At 45.2% G+C, this 12,540-nt stretch overlaps 1 protein-coding gene across 11 annotated transcripts in view; it reads right to left on the bottom strand.

Annotated features, from left to right (window-relative positions):
* DIXDC1 (DIX domain containing 1) overlaps window positions 1-12,540 on the bottom strand; it is an 88,788-nt gene that overhangs the window by 44,982 nt on the left and 31,266 nt on the right. For 6 of the 11 annotated variants that reach the window (XM_070078086.1, XM_070078092.1, XM_070078084.1 and 3 more), the window contains 2 exons: window positions 9,725-9,854; window positions 4,133-4,258 (listed from right to left, as the gene is read on the bottom strand). In XM_070078086.1, coding sequence (XP_069934187.1) covers window positions 4,133-4,258; window positions 9,725-9,854 — 256 coding nt within the window. Of the gene's footprint in view, window positions 1-4,132; window positions 4,259-9,724; window positions 9,855-10,046; window positions 10,293-12,540 lie in introns of those variants that run through there. The other 5 variants (XM_070078101.1, XM_070078093.1, XM_070078115.1 and 2 more) reach the window with 5 other exon arrangements.

The following is a 12,540-nucleotide window of genomic DNA, read 5'->3' as shown; positions in this document are numbered from 1 at the left end:
AAGGTCTAGAGAAACAGCATGATCCAAAAAGTTCATGGGTGGCATGTGGCACAGCAGTGAAGTCACTGCTCAGGACACCCTCATCCTGTATCAGAGTGCCTAACTCGAGTCCTGCTTCCTCTCTTTCCAATCCAGTTTCTTGTTAATGTACATCCTGGAAGGCAGCAAATGATGACTCAAGTTTTGCTATTCTACCATCCATGTGGGAGACATGGGTGAAGTTCCAGGCTTCTGCCTATGGCCTGGCCTAACCCTAGCTGCAGGCATTTGGAGAGTGAACCAGTTGATGGAAGCTCTCTCTCCATGTCTTTCTTGCAAATAAAAAAGGAAATTTTAAAAATATATATTCTCGGCCGGCGCCGCGGCTCAATAGGCTAATCCTCCACCTAGCGGCGCCGGCACACCAGGTTCTAGTCCCGGTCGGGGCGCCGGATTCTGTCCCGTTGCCCCTCTTCCAGGCCAGCTCTCTGCTGTGGCCCGGGAAGGCAGTGAAGGATGGCCCACGTGCTTGGGCCCTGCACCCCATGGGAGACCAGGAGGAAGCACCTGGCTCCTGGCTTCGGATCAGCGCGGTGCACCAGCCGCAGCGCGCCGGCCGGGGCGGCCATTGGAGGGTGAACCAACGGCAAAGGAAGACCTTTCTCTCTGTCTCTCTCTCTCACTGTCCACTCTGCCTGTCAAAAAAATAAATAAATAATATATATATATATATATTCTTGGGCCGGTGCTATGGCATAAGAGGTAAAGCCATTGCCTGCAGTGCCAGCATCCCATATGGGCACTGGTTCAAGTCCCGGCTGCTCCACTTCCCATCCAGCTCTCTGCAATGGTCTGGGAAAGCAATGGAAGATGGCCCAAGTCCTTGGGCCCCTGCACCAGCAGGTGAGACCCAGAAGAAGCTCCTTGCTCCTGGCTTTGGATCGGTGTAGCTCCAGCTGTTGCAGCCATCTGGGGAGTGAACCAGCAGATAGAAGACTCTCTCTCTTTCTCTCTCTCTCTCAGCCTCTCTATAACTTTGCCTTTCAAATAGAATAAATAAATCTTTAGGCTGGCGCCATGGCTCAATAGGCTAATCCTCCGCCTTGCGGCGCCGGCACACCGGGTTCTAGTCCCCGTTGGGGCGCCGGATTCTGTCCCGTTGCCCCTCTTCCAGGCCAGCTCTCTGCTATGGCCTGGGAGTACAGTGGAGGATGGCCCAAGTGCTTGGGCCCTGCACCCGCATGGGAGACCAGGAGAAGCAGCTGGCTCCTGCCTTCGGATCAACGTAATGCGCCGGCCATAGTGCGCCGGCCACGGCGGCCATTGGAGGGTAAACCAACGGCAAAAGGAAGACCATTCTCTCTGTCTCTCTCTCTCACTGTCCACTCTGCCTGTCAATAAATAAATAAATAAATAAAAATAAATCTTTAAATATATATTATTAAATTTTTAAAGGATTTATTTGTTTGGAAGGCAGAGTGACAGAGAGAGGGAAAGACAGAAAAAGAAATCTTCTACACACTGGTTCACTCCAAAATGGCTGTAATAGCCAGGGTTGGGCCAGGTGAAGCCAGGGTCCAGGAACTACATCTGAGTCTCTCACATGAAGGCAGACTAAAGTAATTGAGCATCATTAATTACTAAATTACTAAAGTAATTGAGCAGGCAGTAGGATGTGAAGCAGAGGAGCCAGGACTTGAAATGGCCCTCTGGTATCAGATGCAAGCATCCCAAGTGGTGGCTTAACCCACTGCTCCACAACACCCACCCCCAAAAAATATATTCTAAAAAATGTCCATGAGAGTGGGCGTTTGGCTTAGCAGTTAAACTGCTGGCTATAGGATGTATGAATCTTTTATCAAGTGCTTAGTTTGATATGCAACTCCAGCTTCCTGCTAATGTGTACCCTGGGAGACAGTGGTGACGGCTTTAGCAGCTGGGTTCCTAGGCATTTGAAGAGGGATCCAGAAGATGGGAGCTCTCTTATCTTTCTGACTCTGTCTCCCAAATAAATATTTTTTAAAAGTCAATGAAAAATGCATATTAAGAAAATTCATGCATTTCAAATGTTTTGCACTAAAAACCCCCTTATCTTTCAATTTCAATCTTCAATGAACTTCTTCCAAGTATCCCTGTATCAGAGCTGAACTGTTCGATATGGAAGCTACCAGCCACATGAGGCTATGGAGAACTAGTCTGAACTAAAAATGCACTGTAAGTGTAGTAGTTTACACAGCATACAAACACACACACACACACACAAGGAATGCAAAATATTTCAGTAACTTTTAGTATAGATTTCATGGCAAAATAATAGAATTTGGGATATACTGTATTAAAGTATTAATAATAATGATTAATTAAACTTAATTATTAAAATTAAACTTATCTGGTTTTTTAAAAAAATTATTTGTTTATTTGAAAGGAGAGAAACAGAGAGCTCCCATCCACCGGTTCACTCATTCATTAGATGCCTGCAATGGCTGGAGCTGGTACAGGTTGAAGCTAGGAGCCAGGAACTCAATCTAGGTCTCCCGTGTGGGTGGCAGGGACCCAACTACTTTAGCCATTCCTGCTGCCTCCCAGGATTCACATTAGCAGGAAGCTAGAACTGGGAGTAGATCCAGGACCTGAACACCAGCACTATGGACATCTTAACCACTAGGCTAAATGCCCTAATGTGTTTATTAGAAATTGTAAGTTGTCAAAAAAAATACAAATGAAAATGAAACTCTTAAGTTATCTCTGTGACTTCCATTATAAGTATTTCTATGACACAGTGCTGTGGTGAAGGAACTGAAAATTCAGCATAATCAGAGAACAGAGTGTGGGGGTTAGGAGGTGGGGAAGGTGAGGCCACAGGAGGATGAATCAGAGGGCAGGTCACATGGGACAGGGCATGCCACAACAAGAACTTTGGATTTACATCCTAAGGGCCCTCGGATGCAGAGGAGGGAGTAGCACTAGTATACACACTCTGACAACGAAAGATCATTCTAGCTACAGTTTGGAAAGCAGAAGGGATATGGGCAAAACTTGATGCAGCAGGAATTAATTAGAAAACCACTGCACTTTTCCAGGTGAAAGACAATGATGCCCTGAATGGCAGCGTTCCCTTAAAATAGCCCACGTTATTGGGCCAGATCCCCAAGCCCACTCCACATGGAGACCAGATCGGAGACACCTGCACTTTCAATTTTGTCCTAGAAAAAAAGGGGGAATGCAGGCAAAAACAAATGTGATAGTCTGGTAAAAGTATTAAGTGATGGGTAAAATTCTATCTTTTAAAGCTTCATAGCCTTTTAAATACTCAAGGCTTAGAAAAGGATTATTTGATACCTATTTGATAGGACGCTCTCAATGGTCAGTATCTGCTCCAACTGAACAACCTCCACACAGAGATCACCAGTGACCCAACATGAAAGGAGGGTTCCCTTCTGCCCCCATTTTCATCAGACCCACGGGCAATCAGACCCACAAACCAAAGCTCAAACAGAACCAGGCACCCAGCCAGTCCTCGAGAAACAGTGAGAGGACTAGAGAGCCTGTGCTCTCCCAGGGTACCTCCACTGTTCCTTCCTCACAGCCCAGGCTCAAAGTGGATGGGCAACCCTGGGGCCATGCCGCTCTACAAGAGAGCAGATGCAGAGATCACAGAGCCCCTTTCATCCTGCCTGCAATGTTCTGATATCCAAAAAATGCGATAAAACATTTTTCTCTAGAACACTGCATAGATAAAGTATAGGGTAAGATAATTTGAAGTAATACTTGGTCATGACACTGAAGGCTCTTGAAACATGTAATTTACCTTCATTTTTGATAACTTAAATAAGATATTCTAAAATTAATGTACTAATTTTCTAATTTCTTCTCTAACTATTAATTTTCCTACACACTCAAGCAAACTTGTATCCAGTTACAATGAATAAAGAATGTCTTTCTCCACCCAGGTTTCCAAAACAGCTGGATTTGATAATCACTCCAACCGAAGACAACTTTCTTTATGGAAAAATGACAAGAGGCCATGAGCTTGATCCTACTCCAGTCTACTCAGAACCCTTGGCTACACAAGCAAGGGTTCTTCTGAGCCCGGCAGGTGTTGATTGTCCTGGGTATATTCATTCACCACCAGGGGATGTGATGAGTCACTGACCTTTAGCCGAAGTCTGGTGCATACGAATCTTTTTGGAGGCCACAAACTGTAGCACTTTCTCCACATTACTTTTCATCTCTTGTTGGTTACTAGGACTCAACTGTACGCCACTCAGCTTTTCTCCTGCTGTTAGGAGACAGAAAATAGGACATTATAGGGAGGAATAGTATCAACATTTCACTGCAACCAGAGGGAATATTTGATATGACTACTAAAATTATCCATAAATATGTAAGTGAGTTAAGTCCTGGTGTGTGTAATTTGGATGGAGAAGAGGAAAATAAAAAGCTTTTCAGGGTGCCTTCCAGTTTTCAAATCTATTCCCAAGAGCCTGTGAAGTCACCACGTGTACATTTATCACTCAACAAATGTCCATGAAGGGGCAGGAGCTTGGCTGGTGGTTAAGACACCACTTGGGACACCCTGCATTCCACATCAGAGTACCTAGGTTCAAGTTCTAGCTATGCTCCTGATTCCAGCTTCCTGCTAATACACACTCTGGGAGGCAGTGGTGAAGGCTCTAAAAGCTGGGTTCTTGCCACCCATATGGGAGACTCAGAATGAGTTCCTGACTGTTGGCTTCAGCTTGACCTAGCCACAGTGTTGTGAGCATTTGAGGAGTGAACCAGTGAAATTAGAGGTTGCTGTCTCTGTCTCTCTTTCTTTCAAATTAATTAAAATTGGGGGGGAAATCCAAATATCCATTGAGCACCCACTGTGTGTCAGACATTGTTTTGGACATCAGACATAGTAGTGAATAAGAAAGACAAAATCAGGACTGATGTGTGCCCATACAGGTGCCGGTTCCAGTCCCAGTTGCTCTGTTTCCAATCTAGCTCCCAGCTCACATGCCTGGGAAAGCAGAGGCCGCCACACATTTGGGAGACCCAGATGGTGTTCCAGGCTACTGGCTTTGGCCTGAGCCAAGCCTGGCCATTGGAGTGAACCAGTGTATGGAAGATATCTGTTTCTCCATCTCCCAACAAATAAATAAAATAAATCTTTAAAAAAGAAAAAGACAAAATCTCTTTCCACACTTGAGTTTCTCCTAGGAGAGGACAGAGAAGTAGGCAAGGGCTAGATGATATAGGGTTCTGTGAACTAGAGTAAAGAACTTGAATTTTATTCTAAGAATGATGGACAGGCCGGCGCCGCGGCTCACTAGGCTAATCCTCCGCCTAGCGGCGCCGGCACACCGGGTTCTAGTCCCGGTCGGGGCACCGGATTCTGTCCCAGTTGCCCCTCTTCCAGGCCAGCTCTCTGCTGTGGCCAGGGAGTGCAGTGGAGGATGGCCCAGGTGCTTGGGCCCTGCACCCCATGGGAGACCAGGAAAAGCACCTGGCTCCTGGCTCCTGCCATCAGATCAGCGCGGTGCGCCGGCCGCGGCGGCCATTGGAGGGTGAACCAACGGCAAAAAGGAAGACCTTTCTCTCTGTCTCTCTCTCTCACTGTCCACTCTGCCTGTCAAAAAAAAAAAAAAAAGAATGATGGACAGGAAAGAGATCTTGAGATATGGGAGTGAAATTATCTGGTTTATTTTTTTTTAAAAGAATTTATTTATTTAGGGGCCAGCACTATGGTGCAACGGGTAAAGCGGCCGCCTGGAGTGCCGGCATCCCATATGGGTGCCAGTTTGAGTCCTGGCTGCTCCACTTCCTTATTTTTTTAAGATTTATTTATTTATTTATTTGGAAGGCAGAGTTACAGAGAGAGAGAGGCAGAGGCAGAGAGAGAGAGCAGTTTTCTATCCATTGGTTCACTCCCCAGATGGCCACAATGGCTGGAGCTCACTGATTCGAAGCCAGGAGCCAGGAGCTTCTTCCAGGTCTCCCATGTTGGTGCCAGGGCCCAAGCACTTGAGCCAACTTCTATTGCTTTCCCAGGCAATAGCAGAAAACTGGATCAGAAGAAGAGTAGCCAGAACTCGAACCAGCACCCATACAGAATGCCGGCACTGCAGGCAGTGGCTTTTTCTGTTACACCAAAGTGTCGGCCCCTGTGGCTTATGTTTCTAAAAGTTGACTCTGTGGATATAGACTATATAGAGAGCAAACAAGGAGATCAGTCAAAAGGATAATGAAACAGTCAAGGCAAAAGATAATGATGGCTTAGTTTGGGCCAAGAGTGTAAGAGGCTGACTGTTAAGAAGCCAGATACTGGGTATACATTGATATAAAGCAGACAGTATATGTGAAGGATTAAATATGATATATGAGGAAAAGAGAATAATTAAAGACAACTTCTTTTTCTTTACCTGTTATGCCACAGCGCCGGCCCCAAACACAACTTCTAAGTTGTTCTGGTTCAGCAGGTGGGTGAATGGTAGTGTGATGTGCCCCTCAGATGAAGAATCTGGATCGAGGCATTTGGTGCAGTGTTTAAACTGCCACTTGGGATGTCCACATCCCATATCGGAGAGCCCGGGTTTAAGTTCTGGCTCTGGTCTCTATCCCAGCTTCCTCCTAACGTGCACTCTGGACACCAGCAAGTACTGGCTCAAGTATTTGGGTCCCTTCCACTATGTGAGAAACCTGGACTAAGTTCCAGCCTTGCTCAGCTCTGGCTGTTGTGGGCATTTGCGGAGTAAGCCAGCATACGGACAATCTGTCTATCTCTCCCTCTCTGGTCCTCTGCCTTCGCAATAAAACAAACAAACATCAAAGGAAAAAAGAAACCTTGAGGACAAAGGGACTGGTTGCTGGGGAGGAAATCCAAAGTTTTGATCAAGATGTGTGAAGTTAGTGCTGCATACTAGACAACGTACAGACATTGAACAGGAAGTCAGGCAGTCATGTGCAGAAGTCAAGGGAAAGTTCAAGGCTAATTACACAAATGTGAGAAGAGATCGCTCTGGGGTAGAGAATACATGAAGGACAGGACCTCTATCACTCCAACAATTTACAGGTCAAGGAGAAAAAGACAGCAAAGCAAGTGAGGAGGGCAGCCAGTGAGGAGGGAGGAAAGCCAGAGATCTAGAGCATCCTGGAAGCCAAGCGAAGAGTCTTTGAAAGAGGTGGTAATGATCTACTCTACCAGGCCCTGCTAAGTCAGGCAAAACAAGGACTGAGGGCTGGCCCCTGGATTTGACAAGGTGCAAGTCAGGATCCCAAGGGAAGCAGTCCCAGTGGAGTTGTGGGATCAAAAGCCTAATGAGGGAGGGTTACAGAACGAATACAAAATAAGGAAATAAATTTCACGAGTACAGACACAATCTTGGGAGGCTTTTCTATACAGCAAAAACAATGGAAAGCAGTATTTGAGAAGCTGGGTTTTGGGAAAATAAGATGATATATTCATGGGGCTAGCGCTGTGGCACAGTAGGTTAATCCTCCGCCTGTGGCGCCAACATCCCATATAGGCACCAGTTCTATCCCCAGCTGCTCCTCTTCCAATCCAGCTCTCAGCTATGGCCTGGGAAAGCAGTAGAAGATGGCCCAAGTCCTTGGGCTCCTGCACCCACGTGGGAGCCCAGGAAGAAGCTCCTGGCTCCTGGCTTTGGATTGGCGCAGCTCCAGCCGTTGCGGCCAGTTGGGGAGTGAACCAATGTCAGGAAGACCTTTCTCTCTGTCTCTCCCTCTCACTGTCTGAACTTTACCTCTCAAATAAATAAATAAAATATTTTTAAAAAAGAAAAAGAAAAAGCAAACAAACCAACAAAAAATGACATATTCATATTGCCTCTGTATGCACAGATTATCTCTGGAAAGAAATGTAACAAACTGCTAACACTGCTGTCACCAAAAAGAAGAATGGGCAGCTAGGAGGGAGATATAGGTAGAAAAAAGGCTTTTGATTCTATATTCTTTTGTACTATCTGGATTTCCTAATAATTTATGAACAGCCTATTCAAATCAATGAAAACCTAAATTTTAAAATGGGCTTTGGAATTAAAGCAAATCTAAGCTGGTACCTTTACTTAGGCACTTATAGTAAGGTGACCTTGTAAAGGTGCTTAGCCTCTCTAAACTACATAAAATGAGCAAAAGAGTAGTCGTATAGGCTAAGCATCCTTAATCTCAAAATCCAAACTCTGAAATGCTCCAAACCTTAAACATTCTGAGCAACGACATGATATGCTCAAAATAATTCAGATTTTGGAGCATTTCAGATTTAGTCTATGCAAATATTCTAAAATCCAAAAAATCCAAAATCTGTTAACACTTCTGGGCCAAAGCATTTCAGAGGGGGGTTCTCAACTCCTCACAGCCATATCACAAATAATTCAAAGTACCTTGCTCAGCTACTTTGACACATATTAAGTACTCTATGAATGTATTTTTTTAAAGATCTATTTATTTGCTTGAAAGACAAGGTTACAGAGAGGCAAGGGCAGAGAGAGAAAGAGAGATCTTCCATCTGCCGGTTTATTCCCCAAATGGCTGCAACGGCTGGAGCTGGGCTGATCCGAAGCCAGGATCCAGGAGCTTCTTCCAGATCTGCCAAATGGGTGGAAGGGCCCAAGGACTTGGGTCATCTTCCACTGCTTTCCCAGGTGCATTAGCAGGGAGATGGATTGGAAGTGGAGCAGGCGGGACTCCAACCAGCACCCATATGGGATGCCGGCACAGCAGCCGGTGGCTTTACCCGCTACACCACAGCGCTGGCCCCTGAATGTATTTATTTTTATAAATCTTCTCTTGTAAGCTTGTTTCTGAAAGGGGGAATAATAGTATCTGTTTCCCAAGGGGGTGATGATTAAATGAAATGAAATTAAGCAAGACAGAATTCCAAATCCTGGCAGCTACTGTGACTATGAGTCCCGTTATTTTCATTAAAATGAATCCTCTGATGAGTTCATGAGCTGTCCCAAGGAAGTGTTCGTGGATAGGATGCCTGCTGCAATCAGGTGTCTTCCACCCCACGTGCAGGCTCCATGTCTCTCAGGGTTCTAAGCAAGGTGAGCTGCTTGATATAACAATAAAGGTTTGAGAATCAATTACGTGCATTTGCTTAGGGGTTGGAGAAACAGAGGAACATTATTCTATACCTGTTCAGTTTCTACAGGAGACAGATAGGTAAACAAGTGATTGCCACAAATGATTACTGTTTCATGACAGAAATAATAACAGAGCTGTGGGCAAATGCTTAATAGATGATACCAAACTGGCAACAACTCCAGGGCTTCCAGAGGCAAACCTTTCTCTGCAGCATTATGACAGCGAGTATTGCACTGGGGCCTTTTCCGGAGAACACACCCCCCTTTTATCTGGCTGCTGCTTCCTTTTCTGGCCTTGGCTCAGCTATCAGCTTCTCTGGCAGGCCTCAGTTGAGACATCAATTCTTCTGCTAGGTTACCCCTGAGCCCTTAAGACTGGCTGCGTTTTCCTCTGTGCTTGCCCCACCGGAGTCCTAAGTCCATTAATGGAAGTGACTTCACTTTCCAGTCTTTCTAACGAAACGGGGAGACTTCTGAGAGCACAGACTGCTCATCATCAAACTCCCAGAGCATAAGGCAGTGCCTGGCACACAGTGTCTGGCCAAGTATTTTAAGTCTTCACTCTGTCCATGGCCAAACATTCTAGAGGGGCTTTGAGGGGCACACGAAGGGTAAAGAAGGCCATGCTGTAGCCTCAGCATCCAGAGCCAACTCACCAACAATCTCGATGAGGTATGCCAGGATCACCCCATCCCGGAGATCCTGCCGCAGGTCCTGCACAGGCTTCACTGTGGGCCTCTTCCTCAGCTGGGCATTTACCCAGGCCACATACGCCTGCAGCTGTTGCTGGAACACAAAAGGTGCCAATCAGGCAGGCGTTGCACATTAATGCCCCTCCCCTGTACTCTCTAAAGCAGCATTTGAGAGTGAGCTATGGTGGGCAGTCTATACCCAGGAGAGAAAGATGGTGTCATGGTCAGATACCCAGCATGTTCTGGAATTCTCTAGTTTGAAGTTAATCTCCAAAGATATGCTAACCTGTGACTTGGGTGGCACTGCAGACATAGATAAACACGTAAGTGTTTCAATCACTGTGATTCCTGCTTCCTTCAAATTCTGTTGTTGACCAGGGATGAGGACTGGGTCAAAAGCCATGGCCAGTTCTAACTACTGCTGCCAGTGACCCACCGTGGTTCTCAAGAACAACCACGCATGTATCATATACACAAAGGATTGTGAGGAATTGATCTTGGGGAGCCAAGAATGAAAAATAAGCCAAGCTCAGGGCTGCCTGTTCCATAGCTGCTTTCTTCAAAATAAGACTTAAATGAACTCGTCTCGCAGTCAACCCAAGATTTATTCTCCTGAGCCCATAATCCTAGGATTGTTAGAGTTAGTTTTAATCTGTGTTTCATATTGTCGAAGAGGATCTGGTTACTTAAAACCTAAACAGAGAAGGACAAAGAAAAGTTCTATTGAGCAGTGTTACTGAAGACGGCAAGACCTTTTATTTACTTTCAGACAAAGTTAGGCCCTCATATGATTAGAAACTGGTCAGGCATCTAGGAAAAGGCATGTAATTCTTTCTAAGCCTCGGACAATCTCACATATTCTTTTTTTTTTTTTTTTTTTAGATTTTTAAAAAAATTTATTTGAAAGGCAGAGTTACAGAGAGAAAGAGAGAGAGAGATCTTCCATCCCATGGTTCACTCCCCAAATGGCTGCCACAGCTAGGGCCAGGCCAGGACAAAGTCAGGAACCAGGAGCTTCTTCCAGGTCTCCCATGTGGGTGGCAGAGGCCTAAGGACTTGGGCCATCTTCCGCTACTTTCTCAGGCACATCATTAAGGAGCTGGATTGGAAGTAGAGCTCTCAAATGGAATGCTGGTGATGCAGATGGAACCTTAACCTGCTATGCTACAGTGTCAGCCCCTACATATTCCATTTTGTATTCCAACTTGTACTCAAAAGTTTCCTCTTGCGTATTTGGCCAGCAGATGGGCATTAATATCAAAAAAGCACATGAGCAATGTCACAGTCCAGGCAACAGCTCCGTTTTCTGTAGTAGCTCAAGAGTCTAAATATAAAAATCAAGTTCAAGAGCTAATTGCATTAAATTATAATTTGGTTATAGTATAAATGATTTCTAAGTCCCAAGTACTTCCTTAATGAAACAATGGTCAAAACCACTCACTAACTGCTTCCTGAACTTAAATGAAATCTTCAATAATAAATAATTTCTCTCTGTGCCAATTTGTTGTAATTAATATTAATGTTTACTAAATGGTCATTATTGTTTTCATCATCAATAATCTAATTCAATTATCCAAGAAGCACCAAAGATTCATTTTATGGATGAGATTCACAGAGGCTATATAACTTTTCCCAATGTCCGCATAGCTAGGACATAGCAGTCCTGGTATTAACATCCAGTAAACAGAGCACTTACCAAAGGCCTCTTGCTATTCACTTCACTCTGTAAACAAGAGTGGCTATACCTTCTGCCTGATCTGGGCAGCTGGGAAAAATAATACTCCAAGGTCTGCTACTATTGCAAGCCAAAGCCCCACCTGAGGCAAATGAGGCAATAGGCACTTCTGGAGTGAACCACTCTGGTCTGAGGAAGACGAGTTAAAACCAGAAAAGGCACTAAATATAACAGCTGGGATCTAATTACGTGGCTTAAGTCAAACTCCTAATCAACTTTCCTGTATCTAGTATCACCCTCAACCTACTCTCCACACATTCCTGCAACAAATCCATCACTGGTCTCCAATTATCCTCAAGATAAAGTCCAATTCCCTTAGCTCTGCCATTTGTCTGTCATGCCAACCTTGCCTATTCTCTAACTTCCCCCACTTCTCCTGCATATATATCCTCACGCTTTGTCTCATACAAACCATGTGCAGTGCCTTAAATGCACCATGCTTTCCTGCCACTCTCCCCCAACCCCACCCCCTGCTAATTCTCCTTAAATCTCAGCTCAATGACTATATTTCCAGGAAGCCTTTCCTGACCTCTTCCACACCTCAGATTCTAATCCCTTGGAGGGCATCCTGTGTCATTCAATCAGCTCAACAATAAGTTCGTGGCAGGCATTGTACCAAGTTAGGGAGCTACTAAGAGCTCCATGCATTCAAGCCTGCAGGTGAAAAAGGGATCAGGAGGAGACAAAGCTCCCAAGCTAGGGAGGACATGTGCATGATAAGGGTGCCTAGGGTGCTAAAAGAATATTAGCCCAGCCTGAAGCCCAAGCTTTGAGGAGGATGGGGACAACAGAGGAATCCTGAACAAGGAAAAGAGATGAAGAGGACAGTGAGCTCAAAGGAGCTAAGGTCTGAAATGTGCTCTATGCCGTCATATTTCAGAATTTGCTCAATAACAAGTGCTCAACAAATATTACTTTGAATCCATGATACCTGTCATTTCATCAGTCCAAGACCTAAGATGGTCACAAAAGTTTATTATGGGAGCTGGCACTGTGGCATAGTGGGTAAAGCCACTGCCTGCAGTGCTGGCATCCTATATGGGCG

This window comes from Oryctolagus cuniculus, chromosome 1, assembly GCF_964237555.1.
Source record: "Oryctolagus cuniculus chromosome 1, mOryCun1.1, whole genome shotgun sequence".
NCBI lineage: Eukaryota > Metazoa > Chordata > Mammalia > Lagomorpha > Leporidae > Oryctolagus > Oryctolagus cuniculus.
This window is presented reverse-complemented; position numbering and strand designations above follow the sequence as displayed.